General features: G+C 41.9%; 1 protein-coding gene across 1 annotated transcript in view; it reads right to left on the reverse strand.

Moving 5' to 3' along the window:
* Positions 1-17,630, reverse strand: part of ttc39a (tetratricopeptide repeat domain 39A) — a 36,449-nt gene extending 18,819 nt beyond the window's left edge. Inside the window, exons 1-10 of the mRNA XM_039001678.1 lie at positions 17,617-17,630; positions 16,293-16,397; positions 3,050-3,181; positions 1,621-1,664; positions 1,188-1,285; positions 984-1,048; positions 791-890; positions 528-593; positions 308-416; positions 39-106 (exon numbers count right to left, since the gene is read on the reverse strand). Of these exons, the coding sequence (XP_038857606.1) occupies positions 39-106; positions 308-416; positions 528-593; positions 791-890; positions 984-1,048; positions 1,188-1,285; positions 1,621-1,664; positions 3,050-3,181; positions 16,293-16,397; positions 17,617-17,630 (801 nt within the window). The remainder of the gene's footprint in view (positions 1-38; positions 107-307; positions 417-527; positions 594-790; positions 891-983; positions 1,049-1,187; positions 1,286-1,620; positions 1,665-3,049; positions 3,182-16,292; positions 16,398-17,616) is intronic.
* Positions 17,631-21,876: the final 4,246 nt, after the last annotated feature.

The following is a 21,876-nucleotide window of genomic DNA, read 5'->3' on the forward strand; positions in this document are numbered from 1 at the left end:
TGTATACTCAGTGTACATGCTACAATGTTCTCACTGACCTTAGGATACCGTTTGAGATATGGCTGAAGGAGTTTCTCTGCATCCTCCACATCCGCTTCCCCAGTGCCTGCAAGCCACGAGGAGAAAAATACAATGTTATTTCATGTTAGTTTAAGACATTTGTGCAAGATATGACCAGGATTTTCCTTTCCTGTAGAGGTGACCACCAACCAGAATGTGGCTAGGCTACAGTATAGAGCTTGTTTTGGCAGTTGAAAAGGTCAGTGTGGTAACATTTGATGTGTGGCAACATCAGTCTTTCTCGCACCCAGGATGAAGCTCATGAAGGTGTGGTAGCAGAGCAGCAGCATATTACACAGGAAGGACCTGAACGTCTGCCCTGCTGCGCCTTCCGTCAGCTGCTGCAAGCCAAACTCCTGCAGACACACACAACACAGGACACAGGGGGCTTAGCTTAGCTCAGCCCAGTCTAGTCCAGCATCTCACACGTCATCTCAGGGATACCTGTTTAACAGTAGGAGATCTACCTTATTTCCAGAGAAACCCACAAACTCCAGCAACCTGAGGGTCCGAGTGGGCAGCATGGAGATCATCTGTACACAACCCAAGAACACAGGAGTGGAAGAGTGAGAAGATGAGCCAGACACAATTACATATTGTACCAATCAGGACCATGCTTTGAGTTACACAGAGTAGCTATAGCCATAACACCCTAAACGGTCCTTCTATACAGTCTACCAGCCCAGCAAACTGGACCACAAACATTGTTGACATGAAGCATTTCCTTCACCAGGTTGAAGGCTCCCACTCCAAGCTTGACCCCGCCTTCAAAATGCCCATGATTGTCACCATGGACGTAGCTTGAGGACTGGAGGACCGTATGAAGCTCTCTGAAATACAGATATACATTCTTTACTATAGTATGAGTTGAGACATAAGGGGAATACACTATAAGGGCCATGCACTACATCAAGAGTACTTACTTATATGTCTGGTAGCTATTCCTCACTTTAATTCCTCCCTTGATGAAACTGACCATGTTTTCATCCTACAAAAACAGGGGGAAAGAAAACGTTTAAGGGTACAAAGAACAATATCATAAATGCACAATCAACTTTTAAATCTGTATCAGTGCTTCAGCGAGATAAAGAGTGTGGGTTGCTGATGTTGTGGTAGCAGTGGGTTACCTGAAGGAAGGTGAGTGCTGCCCTCTGCAGGAGACATTCTGCATAGCAGACTTCAGCATGGAGTTCCTCTGAGGTGAAAATGACAGCACAATTATCTTCTGACATACTGAAACCACTACATCAGCAGGAGGCTGCACAATAAACCCACAGACAAGAAACACATTTTAAACTGTATTCTCAACTACTGAACAACTAGTGAACAACCATCATGGCTTGAAGTAATGGAGTAATACATTAAAATCACTCAAAAACAGAGTATATTCTCCAGTATCACAGCAGCTGTGTTTTATTTACTTAGGAATACACAGCTATAAAAAAACATTGTTCAATTTACACTAGCGAAATGAGTGATAAGATAAGAGGCCTGTGATAAAATAATATGTCTATGTCTAAGTGGAATGTACTGAAGTAAGTATCTTTTAACTATACTAACCTTCTGTGGAGTTTCTGTTGCTAAAGGTTGACTTCTTGCGGAACCTGGGAGAGAATACACTTCATTACACTCCAAATCCAACATGCCACATTACAGTGTTTGATGAGACAGATATAGCAGTGTTTGTTCACAACAACTCAACACCAGTCTGTGGATGTGTGAGCTAAGAATCTGGGAATTAAACACATTCCTGTGCTTGGATATTGAAAAACGGTGACATGTAGTAACCACATTCAGACAGACATTGACAGAGAGTATTTCTAACTAAAATCAGGTTTCAGAATTAGATGAATAATATGGATTAAGGGAGATACACACGTATAATGAGTGGTTTACTGTGAAACATGGGAAAACATAAAAGTTGTATTTGCATAGATATCTACATTTCATGCAAATCAGTGTGACCCAGCCACATTCCATGGCTTATATTGATAAGATGTAGAGCGTCTCCCAGGTTAACACAGGGTCCTGGGCCTTGTAGCCAGGCAGATGGCTGTGTCATGGGGTTCCCCTGCCCCCCCAGGGTCTCAGAAGGTGTGGCAGGCCCAGTCCGGGAGTTTGTGTGTGTGTGTTCCAGCCTTTGGAAAGAAGCGTCCGTACAGGACATTTCACACACTGACTCCAGAGCTCACTGTTACAGGCCACTCAAACTCCCCCAGCCAGCAAGATCTGATAGAACCTGGGTGATATCTGCTCTGTGATTATCTCGCAGAACATGGAGCTCACCAGCCACCACAGACCAGGATGGACATCTCCCAAAATAGCCAGAGTCCCTCCCCAGTGGAATGGCCAGGTTTATCAAGAGCCAAATGGATTTCCTCTGTATATTGTTGTTGTTCATAATACGAGAGTTAAATGAGACTTACTTGGTTAAAAACACGTGTTACACAATTCACAAAGTGGTTTCACTTGATCGGATCATGTAGTTCCTCTCTTCATGATTGAATAGATCTGATAAGGGAGGGAGCCTTTCCACTGAGTCAAAACTTTTGTTTTTGAATTTATTAAATAAAAATAACTTTGAAAATCTATATATTTTATGTGGACCCATTTTTTAATGCCTCTTTTCGGCTGTATTGCTCTCTTTTTGAGAGTATGGGTTCCTTATACGAACACCAAATGTTTTATTTGTACATGGATTTTGTTCTAGTAGAAATACATGTAGAATATTTTATAGTATTTTAACTGTATTTCTGATATTATGACATCTAGTGGCCCTTTTGGGTACTTTAGATTACCACATGTGTCTGTAATTACCACTGGCTCACTGTGTGGCCTCATCTGTCCCACTATTGTTTGTGGAGACATGCTCTGATGAAGGTAGACTGACGTAAGCTCATCCACAATTAAAGAAATGTGCATCTAACTGGAAGGGTGCGGAGACATTTTCCTGCTCTTTGAATGTGGATCCTTTACAAATGAGCCTTACCGCTGACACACTGCCTGAGCCTCCTTCATGGTGTTACCAGCTGCCAGGATGTTCTCCGGGTCAAAGGTCATCATGGCCTGCATCTCCAGTATGGTGGCGTATGTGAGTGCATGGTACATGCTGTCTTTGGTTCTAGGAAGGGGGGGAAAGAGACAGCACAGAAATATTCAGCTCTATTTTTAGCAGCTATTGTTGCCTTCTCAAAATGCAATCAGATGACTCAACAAAAAATATTCCTTTGCACGTCTTGAAAAGAGGAGGAGCACAAGTATAGTGCCTTCAGAAAGTATTCACACCTCTTGACTTTTTCCACATTTTTTTGTGTTACAGACTGATTTTATCACTGGCATACACACAATACCCCATATCGTAAAAGTAGAATTATGTTTGTTGAAATTTTTACAAATTAATGAAAAATGAAAAGCTGAAAAAGTATTCAACCCCTTTGATATGGCAAGCCTAAATATGTTCAGAAGTAAAAATGTGCTTAACAAGTTACACCTTTTTGAGTCTTTCAGTTTTTATTGTTATTTTTTTGTTTTTACCCTCTTGTTTGTTGTGTAGTAAATATTTCAGTTTTTAATTTAGTTTTTTAATGTTTTTTTCCTATGAAGCGCATTGTGTCCAAAACGTGCTATATAAATAAAGCTTGATTTGATTTGATAAAAAGTTGCATTGACTCACTCTGTGTGCAATAATATTGTTGAACATGATTTTTGAATGACTACCTCATTTCTGTACTCCACACATACAATTGTCTGTAAGGTCCCTCAGTCGAGCAGTGAATTTCAAACACAGATCCAACCACAAAGACAAGGGAGGTTTTCCAATACCTCGCAAAGAAGGGCACCTATTGGTAGATGGGTAAAAATAAAAAAGCAGACATTGAATATCCCTTTGAGCATGGTGAAGTATTAATTACACTTTGGATGGTGTATCAATACACCCAGTCACTACAAAGATACAGGCGTACTTCCTAACTCAGTTGTAGGAGAGGAAGGAAACCGCTCAGGGATTTCACCATGAGGCCAATGGTGACTTTGAAACAGTTACAGAGTTTAATGGCTGTGATAAGAGAAAACTGAGGATGGATCAACAACATTGTAGTTACTCCACAATACTAACCTATTTGACAGAGTGAAAAGAAGGAATCCTGTACAGAATAAAATATTCCAAAACATGCAAGGCACAAAAGTAAAACAAAAAAAAATGTGACAAAGAAATGAACTATATGTCCTGAATACAAAGCGTTATATTTGGGGCAAATCCAACACAACACATGATATCACTAACACTCTTCATATTTTCAAGCATGGGGGTGGCTGCATCATGCAAGAACAAGGGAGTTTTTTGGGGGATAAAAATAAATGGAAAAGAGCTAAGCACAGGCAGTATCCTTGAGTAAAACCAGGTTCAGTCTGCTTTCCAACAGACACTGGGAGACAAATTCACTTTTCAGCAGGACAATAACCTAAAACACAAGGCCAAATATACACTGGAGTTGCTTACCAAGACAACATTGAATGTTCTTCAGTCTCCTAGTTACATTTTTGACTTAAGTCTGCTTGAAAATCAATGGCAAGATATGTCAAGTTGATCAACAACCAACTTGACAGATATTGAAGAATTATAGTACAACCTAAATACTGTACAATCCAGGTGTGCAAAGTTTACCCAGAAAGACTCACAGATGTAATCGCTGCCAAATGTGATTCTAACATGTATTGACTTAGGGGGTTGAATACTTATCTAATCAAGATATACTGTATTAGTGTTTTATTTTTCATATTTTTTTACAACTGTTAACATTTTTCTTCCATTTTGAGAGATTGTTGACAAAAAAAGACAATTAAATCAAATTTTAATCCCACTTTGTAACACAACGAAATGTAGAAAAAGTCAAGGGGTGTGAATCCTTTCTGAAGTATATAGTCATTGACATTCAACAGTGCATTCAACAGTGCAATACAGTGCATTCGGAAAGTATTCAGACCCCTTGACTTTTTCCACATTTTGTTACGTTAGTCTTATTCTAAAAGTGATTCGTTTTTTCCCCTCATCAATCTACACACAATATCCCATAATGACAAGGGAAAAATAGGTTTTTAGAAATGTATTAAAATGTATAAAAAAATAAAATGAAATATCACATTTACATAAGTATTCAGACCCTTTACTCAGTACTTTGTTGAAGCATATTTGGCAGCGAATACAGCCTCGAGTCTTCTTGGGTATGACACTACAAGCTTGGCACACCTGTATTTGGGGAGTTTCTCCCATTCTTCTCTGCAGATCGTCTCAAGCTCTGTCAGGTTGGATGGGGAGAGTCGCTGCAAAGCTATTTTCAGGTCTCTCCAGAGATTTTCGACTGGGTTCATGTCCGGGCACTGGCAAGGCCACTCAAGGACATTCAGAGACTTGTCCAGAAGCCACTCCTGCGTTGTCTTGGCTGTGTGCTTAGGGTTGTCCTGTTGGAAGGGGAACCTTCAGTATGAGGTCCTGAGTGCTCTGGAGTAGGTTTTCATCAAGGATCTCTCTGTACTTTACTCTGTTCATCTTTCCTTCGATCCTGACTACTCTCCCAGTCCCTGCCACTGAAAAACATCCCCACAGCATGATGCTACCACCACCATAATTCACCATAGGGATGGTGCCAGGTTTCCTCCAGACGTGACGCTTGGCATTCAGGCCAAAGAATTCCATCTTGGTTTCATCAGACCAGATATTCTGGGTTTCTCATGGTCTGAGAGTCCTTTAGGTGACGTTTGGCAAACTTGAAGTGGGCTGTCGTGCCTTTTACTGAGGAATGGCTTCCATCTGGTCACTCTACCATAAAGGCCTCATTGGTGGAGTGCTGCAGAGATGGTTGTCCTTCTGGAAGGTTCTCCCATCTCCACAGAGGAACTCTGGAGCTTTGTCAGAGTGACCATCAGATTATTGGTCACCTCCCTGACCAAGGCCCCTCTCCCCCGATTGCTCAGTTTGGCCGGGTGGCCAGCTCCAGGAAGAGTCTTGGTGGTTCCAAACTTCTTCCATTTCAGAATGATGGAGGCCAATGTGTTCTTGGAGACCTTCAATGCCGCAGAAATGTTTTGGTACTCTTCCCCATTTCTGTGCCTCGACCCAATCTTGTCTCGGAGCTCTACGGACAATTATTTCAACCTCATGGCTTGGTTTTTGCTCTGACATGCATTGTCAACAGTGGGACCTTATATAGACAGGTGTACAGATTTCCAAAACTTGTCCAATTAATTGAATGTACCACAGGTGGACTCCAATCAAGTTGTAGAAGCATCTCAAGGATGATCAATGTAGCCACAATGTTTTTGGTTAGGCCCAGTGGCGACCCGTCATTCAGGGCAGGTGGAGCAGAGCCTGCCATAGAGTTATATTACAAGTGCCCTTCCAACAAGGCTAAAGATCATTGGCCACAGATAAAATCACGTCAAATCACGTTATATGTACAGAAGCTTAGATTGGACTGATCATGTCAACATCTTACTTTCAAAGTCTTAGCTAGCAGTCATCATCATGAATCAAGGCGACAATCTACTGGCAAATCATTTTTAAGCCTTGTCATATGAAGAGAAATAATGAAAATAAATTATAGATAAAACATATCGGTGCTCATCGGCCATTGGACATTAAGATTACACAAGTTGGAAATCGCAAATTCAACAATGAGTGGTTTGTAAGGAATCAGTGGCTAACTGCAAGCATTGCAAAGCAACCACTAGCCTGCTATTCAGTGGAGTGGCTGTGTGTTCCCACTATAAATCCAGAGAATGCCAGACTTTGATGACAAAATTTGTCCACAAAGGACCGCCACATCACCTTCACAAGGTGAGTCCAAAAATGTATTGTATGCTGCTGCATAAATGATGTAATTTGCAAGGTAGATATGTATACTGTAGCTAAGAAAGTTATACTAAGTGTATTGTGTAGTAAGCTGTTAATAGCCCATTTGCCTCACCCTAATAATTTGGTCTATTTTCACCAACGCGGTATTTTAAAAACATCGTTCGTGGCCGGTGTGTGCTTGTTTGCAAACCTTTTTGTACAACTTTGACAGTGCTACTGATAGGAGTGATGGTGCTTGGCTTGCACGTTCAAATTCAGCACACACAACATTCTATAATAGAATTGTGTTATTTGACGTGTCAAATGAAAAGCTTATTTAACACGTCAAAGAGAGCCAAACAGCGTTCAATGTGCCTCACCCTAATAATTTGGTCGATTTTCACCTCTTAATTTCACCTACTTTTCTGACTTGGTGGTGCACATGTAGCCAATAACCTGTTTTAGAGAAATGTAATCATCGAATATTGTAAGAGCTTTCATTGTCTTTTTATATGACCCATTTATTTATCCTACGGTTCTGACTTGTTGTACAGGGAGTACACTGTAAGAACGGCCCATGTTCTGAATTCTGTCACTGTACAAAAGTGCTGAACAAATAGTTATATTGACTACGTCCGTCGTCGCTCGCTCATTAATGTCTTAATCGAAATTACGGATTGCCTCTTATCCGCTTGTTGTCCCCTCATGCTATAGTTTGCACATCTCAATTGTCAGTAGAAACCACATTTATTTAATTGTTTAAGCAAGTCAGCCATATCAGCTATGTTTTTTTTTTAAAGGCAGTAAATGAGGCTGAATGAACTGTTTCGCTGCCAGACAAGGCTCAGCTGATAGCCAGGTGTAGCAGTGATAAGGTGTTGGGACTGCTTTTGGGACTCTGCTGTTGGGATAGCTTTATGTAGGCCCTAACAGTTTGTGGGAAGCGTTTGTCACCGTTATAGTGCAATTCATGTATTGTTAAGTGTTGTGGCTTTGCTGGCATGTTCCCACTTTTTTTTTTTTTGCCCGACCAAGATTTATATGCTAAAATCGCCACTGGTTAGGCCTATTGATTAGCGATTGTCAAGGATGCAAAGAAATTCCAAAACATGTGTGGAGTTTTTAGTTAAGATTATTTCTTTACATAAGCTGTTTATTCGATTGTAGGGTTTGAATAGCATGAGAAGACACCAACATAGGGTTCAAAATCTATTCTAGCTCTTAAAGGGGCAGTAGTTGTCACGGCCGTCGAATGAAGAGGACCAAAGCGCAGCGTGGTGAGCGTACATATTCCTTTTATTTAGAAATGACGCCGACAAAAACAATAAACAAAACAACCGTGAAGCTTAAGGGCTATGTGCCACAAACAAAGTTAACTTCCCACAAAGAAAGGAGGGAAAAGGGATACCTAAGTATGGTTCCCAATCAGAGACAACGATAGACAGCTGTCCCTGATTGAGAACCATACCCGGCCAAAACATAGAAATACAAAATCATAGAAAAACAAAACATAGAATGCCCACCCCAAATCACACCCTGACCAAACCAAATAGACATAAAAAGGCTCTCTAAGGTCAGGGTGTGACAGTAGCCTACATTGGGTGTAAAATCTTCGATTACAGTATTATTTAATCCGCAGTTATTCTTCAGCTATTTATTCTGTTACCAATAATATTTACATGTTAATAGTATCTTCTGATTACAATTATTATGTCTCATCTTTTAACTAAATGCAATCTATTAGCTTCAAAAATATAAGTACGTATATCTAGCTGTCGAATAACACATTCTGATGTAATAGCTTGTCCCGCATTTGTAAAAACCCAGAGTGCATTAAGAGAATGTAGGGAAAAAGATCTTGGTTTCAATTGTAAATATAGCAATGTGAATGCAAAGAGGACGGACCACAAAATAGGTGAACAGGCAAAAGAGTTGAGTCCTCATTCAAAGCCAAGGGCAGTGTGAATACAAAGAGAACAAAGTTATTTTGCAATTTTTTTACCCGAGAGTTCACTTTAAAGAGGACTGAGATCGGTTGTTTTAAAGAGAACTATATGTGAAAATACCCTAAGTTATAATATGTTCTCTTGGAAACAGGCCCAAGTTAAGTCCCTGAATGTGACACTGCAGGTCTGACAATGCACACCCAAGAGTGCTGGTCTGACTGGTTCCCAGAAAGTTCCACCATAGTCAAAGTAGCTATGAGACAATGCAGGTGCGACAGAAGTCTCTTAACTGGAATGTTGCATGTCTGCATGCCTGACATTTGACTGCCATTGACCACAAAACAACTAATGGGACTACCGAGAGGACTTCTGTACAAAAATAAGCAGCATTTACAAAATCATTAGTCTATTAGCCACAAGATGAGTAGTGTCGTCCTGGGCACCTTACCTATCAAAAATAAAGTTTCGCTTTTTGTGTGACTCACTTTCACGATGTGTGAATATACACTTTATCATCAAATGTATGTCACATCAAAAACCATACACATTTTATTTAAAAGGAAGACATAAATCAAGAGATATTTAGTCATGAGAAAGTGCAGAATGGTAAAAACAGGCCATGAATTGGGATGTTTGTGCCTGCTGCCTAGCTTCTGTTGTTGACTGTTGTGGAGATAGACAAGTGAAGCATGGAGGAGGAGGTGTGATGGTGCTTTGCTGGTGACACTGTCAGTGATTTATTTAGAATTCAAGACACACTTAACCAGCATGGCTACCACAGCATTCTACAGTGATATGCCATCCCATCTGGTTTGCGCTTAGTGGAACTATCATTTGTTTTTCAACAGAACAATGACCCAACACACATCCAGGCGGTGTAAGGTCTATTTGACCAAATGGAGAGTGATGGAATGCATCAGATGATCTGGCCTCCATAATCACCCGACCTCAACCCAATTGAGATGATTTGAGATGAGTTGGACTGCAGAGTGAAGGAAAAGCAGCCAACAAGTGCCTAGCATATGTGGGAACTCCTTCAAGACTTTTGGAAAAGCATTCCAGGTGAAGCTGGTTGAGAGAATGCCAAGACTGTGCAAAGCTGTCATCAAGGCAAAGGGTGGCTACTTTGAAGAATCTCAAATATAAAATATATATTTTATATGTAGTAACCAAAACACTTTTTTGGTTACTACATGATTCCATATGTGTTATTTCATAGTTTATGTCTTCACTATTACTCTACAATGTAGAAAATAGTACAAATAAAGAAAAAGCCTTGAATGAGCAGGTGTGCCCAAACTTTTGACTGGTACGGTTTATGAATAAACATTAAGAAAGTTACCATAGATTGCCATATATTACCTGTTATTTACCAAAATTACAGAAGAATGTTGAACACCAAATGAGACGGAGCCTGGCTAGGCGATTACGCTACACCCTTTGTCTGAACATGTGTGTTCCATCGCTACATATTTCTCAGTATAGATGGACAGCCCCTCCCTCACCTTTCACGATGTATACACTATCAACAGTTCCATGCCTAGTGTACAACACTCACATATAGTGTGGTGGCTAATTTCTTTACTATCAAATGAGGAGAGACAAACGTATCACACAAGTCAGAGTTATACTTCAACTAAATCTTTATTCACTTATTAAATATGGGAGCAGGTCAATACAACACACACATATAAAGTGAATCGATTGAGTGCTCTACGATAATGATGGCTGGTCGATGAATCACCCTCAGATGATTCGTTGAGAGCCCCGAGACAAAGGTACAAAGGTCTTTTATAGCCAAGATACACCCCCTTCAGTCTACATGACAAACAATAGATGTATGGAATGGGTCACAAGGTTAAGATTTGTTTGAAAGATACTTATAATTCACAGCCAACAGTATCTGATGTAAAAACCTCTCATTGTGTACAAACCAGGGTCTGGCCCCGAGTCATCTCTTCCTGGTACCTTCCAGTCAGGCACACATACACTAATCATGCTATGGAATGCGGTCTTGTTAGGTTTATCCCCAATCCATTGTAAATCCACTGTCAGTGTTAAATCTCCCAGAGGCCCACTTTCAGTTCACAGACACAATAGAGTTATATGAACCCTCTATTCTGTTGCATAAAACAACAATTTAATGCAATAACAGTATTATAACAATCTTGACATTTCTCTTACAATAGTTGTCAGGAATGAGGTGGGACTGGCAAGTCCTTGATTGGGATAGGACAATTACGTAAGGCCCGCTGCTGTTCCTACCCAGTATGCATGTTTGTACAGGTAAATAGTAGCTTCAGAGAGCAGAAGGCAATGCATCATTTTACTGTCTAATCAGAAACGCTAAAGCTGTGAAATGAAAAGCATGACGCTGGCTGTTTTGATGTCATTGCAGTGCCTTTTCCCTCTTTCAAGCCTTTGTCTGTGTTGCTATGTACAGTGGGGAGAACAAGTATTTGATACACTGCCGATTTTGCAGGTTTTCCTACTTACAAAGCATGTAGAGGTCTGTAATTTTTTATCATAGGTACACTTCAACTGTGAGGGACGGAATCTTTTTAAAAAATCCAGAAAATCACATTGTATGATTTTTAAGTAATTCATTTGCATTTTATTGCATGACATAAGTATTTGATACATCAGAAAAGCAGAACTTAATATTTGGTACAGAAAACCTTTGTTTGCAATTACAGAGATCATACGTTTCCTGTAGTTCTTGACCAGGTTTGCACACACTGCAGCAGGGATTTTGGCCCACTTCTCCATACAGACCTTCTCCAGATCCTTCAGGTTTGGGGGCTGTCGCTGGGCAATAAGGACTTTCAGCTCCCTCCAAAGATTTTCTATTGGGTTCAGGTCTGGAGACTGGCTAGGCCACTCCAGGACCTTGAGATGCTTCTTACGGAACCACTCCTTAGTTGCCCTGGCTGTGTGTTTCGGGTCGTTGTCATGCTGGAAGACCCAGCCACGACCCATCTTCAATGCTCTTACTGAGGGAAGGAGGTTGTTGGCCAAGATCTCGCGATAAATGGCCTCATCCATCCTCCCCTCAATACGGTGCAGTTGTCCTGTCCCCTTTGCAGAAAAGCATCCCCAAAGAATGATGTTTCCACCTCCATGCTTCACGGTTGGGATAGTGTTCTTGGGGTTGTACTCATCCTTCTTCTTCCTCCAAACACGGCGAGTGGAGTTTAGACCAAAAAGCTCTATTTTTGTCTCATCAGACCACATGACCTTCTCCCATTCCTCCTCTGGATCATCCAGATGGTCATTGGCAAACTTCAGACGGGCCTGGACATGCGCTGGCTTGAGCACGGGGACCTTGGGTGCGCTGCAGGATTTTAATCCATGACGGCGTAGTGTGTTACTAATGGTTTTCTTTGAGACTGTGGTCCCAGCTCTCTTCAGGTCATTGACCAGGTCCTGCCGTGTAGTTCTGGGCTGATCCCTCACCTTCCTCATGATCATTGATGCCTCACGAGGTGAGATCTTGCATGGAGCCCCAGACCGAGGGTGATTGACCGTCATCTTGAACTTCTTCCATTTTCTAATAATTGCGCCAACTGTTGTTCTCACCAAGCTGCTTGCCTATTGTCCTGTAGCCCATCCCAGCCTTGTGCAGGTCTACAATTTTATCCCTGATGTCCTTACACAGCTCTCTGGTCTTGGCCATTGTGGAGAGGTTGGAGTCTGTTTGATTGAGTGTGTGGACAGGTGTCTTTTATACAGGTAACGAGTTCAAACAGGTGCAGTTAATACAGGTAATGAGTGGAGAACAGGAGGGCTTCTTAAAGAAAAACTAACAGGTCTGTGAGAGCCTGAATTCTTACTGGTTGGTAGGTGATCAAATACTTATGTCATGCAATAAAATGCAAATTAATTACTTAAAAATCATACAATGTGATTTTCTGGATTTTTGTCTTAGATTCCGTCTCTCACAGTTGAAGTGTACCTATGATAAAAATTACATACCTCTACATGCTTTGTAAGTAGGAAAACCTGCAAAATCGGCAGTGTGTCAAATACTTGTTCTCCCCACTGTACATAAAGTAGCTCATGAACATCTGGCTGTTTGATGAAATGTACAGTACCGGTCAAAATGTTGAGATTCTTCAAGGTAGCCACCCTTTGCCTTGATGACAGCTTTGCACAATCTTGGCATTCTCTCAACCAGCTTCATGAGGATGTTACCTGGAATGCATTTCAATTAACAGGTGTGCCTTGTTAAAAGTTAATTTGTGGAATTGATTTCCTTAATGCATTTCAGCCAATCAGTTATTTTGACATGGTAAGGGTGGTATACAGAAGATGGCCCCATTTGGTAAAAGACCAAGTCCATATTATGGCAAGAACAGCTAAAAAAAGAAAAGCGAAATGACAGTCCATCATTACTTTAAGACATGAAGGTCAGTCAGTCCAGAAAATGTCAAGAACTTTGAACGTTTCTTCAAGTGCAGTCCCCCCAAAAATAAGTAGGTGTGTCCAAACTTTTGACTGGTACTGTATAGTTAATCAAATAATCAAATTTTATTGGCCACATACACATGGTTAGCAGATGTTATTGCGAGTGTAGCGAAATGCTTGTGCTTCTAGTTCCGACAGTGCAGTAATATCTAACAAGTAATCTAACAATTCCACCACAACTACCTAATACACACAAATCTAAGTAAAGGGATGGAATAAGAATATATACATATAAATATATGGATGAGCGATGACCGAGCGGCAGTCTGATGGCCTTGAGATGGAAGCTGTTTTTCAGCCTTTCAGTCCCAGATTTGATGCACCTGTACTGACCTCGCCTTCTGGATGGTAGCGGGGTGAACAGGCAGTGGCTCGGATGGTTGTTGTCCTTGATGATCTTTTTGGCCTTCCTGTGACATTGTGTGCTGTAGGTGTACCGGAGGGCTGGTAGTTTTCCCCCGGTGATGCGTTGGGCAGACCGCACCACCCTCTGGAGAGCCTTACGGTTGTGGGCGGTGCCGTTGCTTTTGAGACCCTGGGCCTCAAGCTTAATGATGAGCTTGGAGGGTACTATGGTGTTGAATGCTGAGCTGTAGTCAATGAACAGCATTCTTACATAGGTATGCCTCTTGTCCAGATAGGATAGGGCAGTGTGCAGTGTGGACCTATTGGGGCGGTATGCAAATTGAAGTGGGACTAGGGTGGCAGGTAAGGTGGAGGTGATATGATCCTTGACTAGTCTCTCAAAGCACTTCATGATGACAGAAATTAGTGCTATGGGGCGATAGTAATTTAGTTCGGTTACCTTTGCCTTCTTGGGTACAGGAACAATGGTGGCCATCTTGAAGCATGTGGGGACAGCAGACTGGGATAGGGAGAGATTGAATATGTCCGTAAACACACCAGCCAGTTGGTCTGCACATGCTCTGAGGACGCGGCTAGGGATGCCAGCCTTGCGAGGGTTAACACAATTAAATGTCTTACTCACGTCGGCCACGGAGGAGGAGAGCCCACAGTCCTTGGTAGCGGGCCGCGTTGGTGGCACTGTATTATCCTCAAAGCGGGCAAAGAAGGTATTTAGTTTGTCTGGAAGCAAGACGTCGGTGTACGTAACGTGGCTGGTATTCTTTTTGTAGTCTGATTGACTGTAGACCCTGCCACATACGTCTTGTGTCTGAGCCGTTGAATTGCGACTTCACTTTGTCCCTAAACAGTCATTTTGCTTGTTTGATTGGCTTGCGGAGGGAATAACTACACTGTTTTTATTCGGCCATATTCCCAGTCATCTTTCCATGGTGTAATGCGGTGGTTTGCGCTTTCAGTTTTGCGCGAATGCCGCCATCTATACACGGTTTCTGGTTAGGGTAGGTTTAAATAGTTACAGTGGGTACAACATCTCCAATGCACTTCCTTATGAACTCACTCAACAAATCAGCGTATAGATCGATATTATTCTCGATATTAGGCTGCCCGGAACATATCCCAGTCCACGTCATCAAAACAATCTTGAAGCATGGATTCCGATTGGTCAGACCAGCGTTGAATAGTTCTAGTCATGGGTACATCCTGTTTGAGTTTCTGCCTATAGGACGGGAGGAGAAAAATGGAGTCGTGGTCAGATTTGCCGAAGGGAGGGCGGGGGAGGGCCTTGTATGCATCGCAGAAGTTAGAGAAGCAGTGATCCAGTGTATTGCCCGCACGAGTGCTACAATCAATATGCTGATAGAATTTAGGTAGCCTTGTTCTCAAATTTGCTTTGTTAAAATCCCCAGGTACAATAAATAAATGCAGTCTCGGAATATATGGTTTCCAGTTTGCAAAGAGTCCAGTGAAGTTCCTTGAGGGCCGTCGTGGTATCGGCTTGAGGGGGGATATTCATGGCTGTGACAATAACCAACGAGAATTCTCTTGGGAGATAATATGGTCAGCATTTGATTGTGAGGAATTCTAGGTCAGGTGAACAAAAGGACTTGAGTTGCTGTATGTTTTTACGATTACACCATAAGTCGTTAAAACATACATTATATTGCTGTGTTCATCAATCTGTGATATGGAAGGGCAGACCCCACAGTATAAACATACTCTCTGCATTATTACAAGTGTTTAGTATATGGGAGAAAGCCTGCCACTTTGTGTGCTCACTGCCCTGCAGAGGTTCTGGAATATACCTGGCCCAATTTACTGCGTCAGTACAATACATCAGCCTGGGGGGAGGGGAAGGAGGGAGAGAGGGAAGAAGAGATGGAGAGAGAGAGAGAGAGACATTGCTATTTCAGCACCACAGGCTTTCTCTACAGGTTTTTTTCCTTCCATAGATTTTCTCTTATCGTTGTTCTACCACACAATGCTGTGTAAACCTATGCTCAACAAACACATTAGGTAATATTACACACTAGGATTCTGATGACGTGGAGGCTTTCTTGAGGCTTTTCTCACAAAGGTTTTCTTGGAATAGCAAACAAAGGAAGCCATAGGGAAGATTAAGTGCCTATACCTTTGCTCTGCCTAAACAACTCAGTCTACCATCACTCCCCTTGTCTCGCCCCAGGGTGACAGCTGACAGAATATGCCAAGACTTGGAGAGATTAATTGTATACATAGACTAGGCAACCATGTATTCAGAACGAAGACAGGATATCAACATTGGGAACTGAAAGGGATTAAGTACATCTATTGAGTTGTGAAACAGTGAAAGGATGGGAAATGGAAGACACAGTAGGGAGGGCTGGAGAGAAACTGGGACTTGGGATTGGCCAAAGAAGAGAAAAGATTGAATGTTGAGAAGGCCATGATAATGGAGGAGAAAATTCACAGAGGAAATTTAAGAAACCTGATGATGGTGTGTTTGAACACAATGCTGAATGGGTGTCAAACAGGAGAGGTGGTGATGTTTATGAAACTAGCACAGAGTGAACATTGTAGCACCAGTCACATTGTGTATTACCACCAGCCACCTGTGTGGACACACATTACCAGGGTACAGGTCTCACCTGCAGCGAAGCCTGGACAGGGCCTCATCAAAGTCATTCCTCAGGAACAGGTCCATTGCTGCCATGCAGTCCTCCAGAGCCAAAGACAGGTCCGACTTCTTGGACCTGAGACACAGAAAAGGGGTAAAGGGGACAGAGAGAGATGAAGCATTGGTCAATTAAGTACCTACCCATTGCTTCTCAGTGCAGGACCTAAATGTTAGAATAACACATTATATTCTTGACATCCCCTCAGAACAGAAAATAATTTACCTCTGATAAATTAGGTTTACATTGTTGAATGAAAGAAGCTGATTACTGCCAACTTCCCAGTGGACCTAAATATATTCTATTATTTTATGAATGAACCCCAGGACAAAACCTATGTATTTGTTCATGTCAACTAGGTGACATGTCTGAGTTCTATGTAGAGTAGCAGCCTGTAGAGTAGCATGACACAGCTTTAACGACAAAGGAGCACTTCACTGGCTATCTACAGTAACGGATATCTTTAAAAAGAGCCACGTCACTTATTTTCTCTTCCAGGCAGCTCTGGTGCAGTGCCCCTGTTCTGTTTTCAGTGGGGGGGGGGGGGGGGGGGGGGGGGGGGGCAAGAGGAACACGGACAACCTCCAAACGTTCTGTGAGGAGTGTAGGTCATGATATTGTCCCACTTTCCCACCCAATCTGAGCAGGCTTTTACACTGAACAAAAATATAAACGCAACACGTAAAGTGTTGGTCCCATGTTTCATGAGCTGAAATAAAAGATCCCAGAAATGTTCCATATGCACAAAAAGCTTTTTTCTCTCAAATTTTGTGCACAAATTTGTTTACATCCCTGTTAGTGACCATTTGTCCTTTGTCAAGATAATCCATCCACCTGACAGGTGTGGCATATCAAGAAGCTGATTAAACAGCATGATCATTACACAGGTGCACCTTGTGCTGGGGACAATAAAAGGCTATTCTAAAATGTTCCATTTTGTCACACAACGCAATGCCACAGATGTCTCAAGTTGAGGGAGCGTGCAATTGGCATGCTAACTGCAGGAATGTCCACCAGAGCTGTTGCCAGATAATTGAATGTTCATTTCTCTACCATAAGCCGCATCCAACGTTGTTGTAGAGAATTAGGCAGTACATCCAACCGGCCTCACAACCACAGACCACGTGTAACCACTCCAGCCCAGGACCTGCACATCTGGCATCTTCACCTCTGGGATCGTCTGAGACCAGCCACCTGGACAGCTGATGAAATTGTGGGTTTGCACAACCAAACCAACCAAACTGTGGGTTTGCACCACACAACCAACCAAACTCATCTGTGTGGTCGGCCTCCTCACCAGGGTCTTGACATGACTGCAGTTTGGCGTCGTAACCGACATAAGTGGGAAAATGCTCACCTTTGATGGCCACTGTCATGCTGGAGATGTGTGCTCTTCACGGAGTAATGGCGGTTTCAACTATTCCGGGCAGATGATATGACGTCGTGTAGGCGAGCGGTTTGCAGATGTCACCGTTGTGAAGAAGAATGCCCTATGGTGGTGGTGGGGTTATGGTATGGGCAGGCGTAAGCAACACACAACGAACACAATTGCATTTTATCGATGGCAATTTGAATGCACAGAGATACCGTGACGAGATCCTGAGGCCCATTGAGGTGCCATTCATCCGCCACCATCACCTCATGTTTCAGCATGATAATGCACAGCCCCATGTCGGAAGGATCTGTAAACAATTCCTGGAAGCTGAAAATGTCCCGGTTCTTCCATGGCCTGCATTCTCACCAGACATGTCACCCATTGAACATATTTTGGATACTCTGGATCGAAGTGTACCACGGCCTGTTCCAGTTCCCGTCAATATCCAGCAACTTCACACAGCTATTGAAGAGGAGTGGAACAACATTCCACAATCAGCCTGATCAACTCTATGCAAAGGAGAAGTCACGCTGCATGAGGCAAATGGTGGTCACACCAGATACTGACTGGTTCTCTGATCCACTCCCCTACTGTTTTTTAAAGGTATCTGTGACCAACCGATGTATATCTGTATTCCCAGTCATGTGAAATCCATAGATTAGGGCCTAATTAATTTATTTCAATTGACTGATTTCCTTATTTGAAATTGTTGCATGTTGCATTTATATTTTTGTTCAGTGTACATGGTTTTCACTGCATCTAATATTGAGTGTTCTTTTACTGTCATCAGCCTAACGCTAGATTTTTCTTATCTGACAAGATTGGATTCTTTTCACTGTTTCTTCAGTGAGCTGCTTTCTCATTCGCTCGGCATCAAATTACAGGTCTTTCAAATGGGTGATTTAAGAAAAAAATAAGTGGAGGTTCACCACATCTTTTAATATGAAGCTAGAATCTTCATCCAAACAAATCTCTGTTGGTGATGTCAAGACTCCTCTCCATTAAAAACAATAGAGCACTATGTACAGTTGAAGTCGGAAGTTCACATACACCTTAGCCAAATACATTTAAACTCAGTTTTTCACAATTCCTGACATTTAATCCTAGTAAAAATTCCCTGTCTTAGGTCAGTTAGGATCACCACTTTATTTTAAGAATGTGAAATGTCAGAATAATAGTAGAGAGAATTATTTATTTCAGCTTTTATTTCTTTCATCACATTCCCAGTGGGTCAGCAGTTTACATACACCCAATTGGTATTTGGTAGCATTGCCTTTAAATTGTTTAACTTGGGTCAAATGTTTTGGGTAGCCTTCCACAAGCTTTCCACAAAAAGTTGGGTGAATTTTGGCCCATTCCTCCTGACAGAGCTGGTATAACTGTGTCAGGTTTGTAGGCCTCCTTGCTCGCACACACTTTTTCAGTTCTGCCCACAAATTTTCGATAGGATTGAGGTCAAGGCTTTGTGATGGCCACTCCAATACCTTGACTTTGTTGTCCTTAAGCCATTTTTCCACAACTTTGGAAGTATGCTTGGGGTCATTGTCCATTTGGAAGACCCATTTGTGACAAAGCTTTAACTTCCTGACTGATGTCTTGAGATGTTGCTTCAATATATCCACATAATTTTCCTCCCTCATGATGCCATCTATTTTGTGAAGTGCACCAGTCCCTCCTGCAGCAAAGCACCCCCACAACATGATGCTGCCACCCCAGTGCTTCACGGTTGGGATGGTGTTCTTCGGCTTGCAAGCCTCCCCCTTTTTCCTCCAAACATAACGATGGTCATTATGGCCAAACAGTTCTATTTTTGTTTCATCAGCCCAAAGAACATTTCTCCAAAAAGTGTGATCTTTGTCCCCATGTGCAGTTGCAAACCGTAGTCTGGCTTGATGACGGTTTTGGAGCAGTGACTTCCTCCTTGCTGAGCGACCTTTCAGGTTATGTCGATATAGGACTAGTTTTACTGTGGATATAGATACTTTTGTACTTGTTTCCTCCAGCATCTTCACAAGGTCCTTTGCTATTGTTCTGGGATTGATTTGCACTTTTCGCACCAAAGTACGTTCATCTCTAGGAGACAGAACGTGTCTCCTTCCTGAGCGGTATGACGGCTGTGTGGTCCCATGGTGTTTATACTTGCGTACTATTGTTTGTACAGATGAACGTGGTACCTTCAGGCATTTGGAAATTGCTCTCAAGGATGAACAAGACTTGTGGAGGTCTACAATTTTTTTTCTGAGGTCTTGGCTGATTTCTTGCGATTTTCTCATGATGTCAAGCAAAGAGGCACTGAGTTTGAAGGTAGGCCTTGAAATACATCCACAGGTACACCTCCAATTGACTCAAATTATGTCAATTTGCCTAACAAAAGCTTCTAAAGCCATGACATAATTTTCCGGAATTTTCCAAGCTGTATAAAGGCACAGTCAACTTAGTGTATGTACACTTCTGACCCACTGGAATTGTGATACAGTTAATTATAAGTGAAATAATCTCTCTGTAAACAACTGTTGAAAAAATTACTTGTGTCATGCACAAAGTAGATGTCCTAACCGACTTGCCAAAACTATAGTTTGTTAACAAGAAATGTGTGCAGTGGTTGAAAAACGAGTTTTAATGACTCCAACATTAAGTGTATGTAAACTTCCAACTTCAACTGTACTTTCATTGATTAACATTTTTTATGTTTGTTTACAACAGATATTTACTGGTACAGAAAGGATCTGTACCTTTGAAGCCACGGTGTGACCTCAATAACATTTCATAAAAGGTTCCAAGAAAGCTGTCCAAAGTTATACCTAGAAAGACACAGCAACAATTTGGCTGAGGCCTCTGAAGTTCACAACAAAGTGGGGGTTCGTCACACTATTTGCCAAACTGTACCATACCTAAACCACCCCAAGCTTAACAGTCCCAAAGTCGACATAATGTCTTCTCAGCTAATTGGGCTCATGGACACAATGTATTGAACCAAACAATGGAGTCCGGCTGACACAACTGAGGAGAATCTCTACAATGAAGACGGCTAACTGACATCCCTTTACATTCCTGCAGATCAGTGATACAGAGGACTTCTTTATGCTAGACCAGGGCAACATTGATGGGGTGGGAACCACAAAAAAATCTGAATTCATCATTAGGGGCAGAAGTGGCTCGCGGGTCTGTTCAACCCCATCCATACCCACACATGCAGTCAGAGCCGGCCTTAACCCTTTGGGTGCCCAAATGGGGCCCCACCTTGTGAGCCAAACATTTTAGCGGTCCTGCTCTTGACAGCGGAGATTTTTTTTTAAATTACAGCAAGTTTGCTGTAGTTCTACACATTTTGCCATGGGCGGAGAAAAGATTTAGCAATTTTATAGTTAATTTCATGCAATTCTACTAATTTTGTCATGAGACGAAGAGAGAAATTAGCAGTTTTACAGCTAATTTACTGCAATTCTACACCTTCTGCCATAGGGTGGAGAGAAATGTTTACAGGTTTTAGTATGAAATCTGAGTGAAAGTGACTAACAAAATCAAAGGGGAGCCCCACGCTCTGTAATTCGACCATGACAACTACAAGTTTAGATAGCTGGCTAGACTAACTTAACAATCTAAAAAACAAATCCTGACATGGGCTAATTGAGTGACTGTCAGTGACTGACATAAGAGGAAAAACTGTAGATGCGCAAACAAATTTCGAAATTGCACCTTAAGTACTATTCTAACTCAACAGTAAGTTGAGACCGCAATTGAGTTCCCGCAACTGAGTTTTTATATTTCCTAAATGAATCCACGGGCCTACAAAATGATGTGCCGCCAGTTGCCCATCCCTGTGCTATACCATGGTTGAAATTTCTCAAACTGTAATGAGTCCACTTGGGATCATATGGAACAACAAGCCTGTATTTCTACTCATTCACAGGCTAATGACATGGGGATGACCATAACATCCATCCAACCTATGACCAGCACCAGCCTGTAACTTCCTGCTCACTAACACACCGTGATGAATGTCAGCGCAACACAGACAGTCTAGGGCCTAATACTATCACACACAGTCATGAACATATTCAATTCACTTAGTTATAATGAAATGTATAAGCAATACCTGAAAAGTAATGCGGTATAAAGATGCAGAAAGATGGATGCATTCTAGTAGCTTCTGTATTTCCATCTAAAAGGTCCATAAGGCCC

Source organism: Salvelinus namaycush, chromosome 10 (assembly GCF_016432855.1).
Source record: "Salvelinus namaycush isolate Seneca chromosome 10, SaNama_1.0, whole genome shotgun sequence".
Classification (NCBI taxonomy): Eukaryota; Metazoa; Chordata; class Actinopteri; order Salmoniformes; family Salmonidae; genus Salvelinus; species Salvelinus namaycush.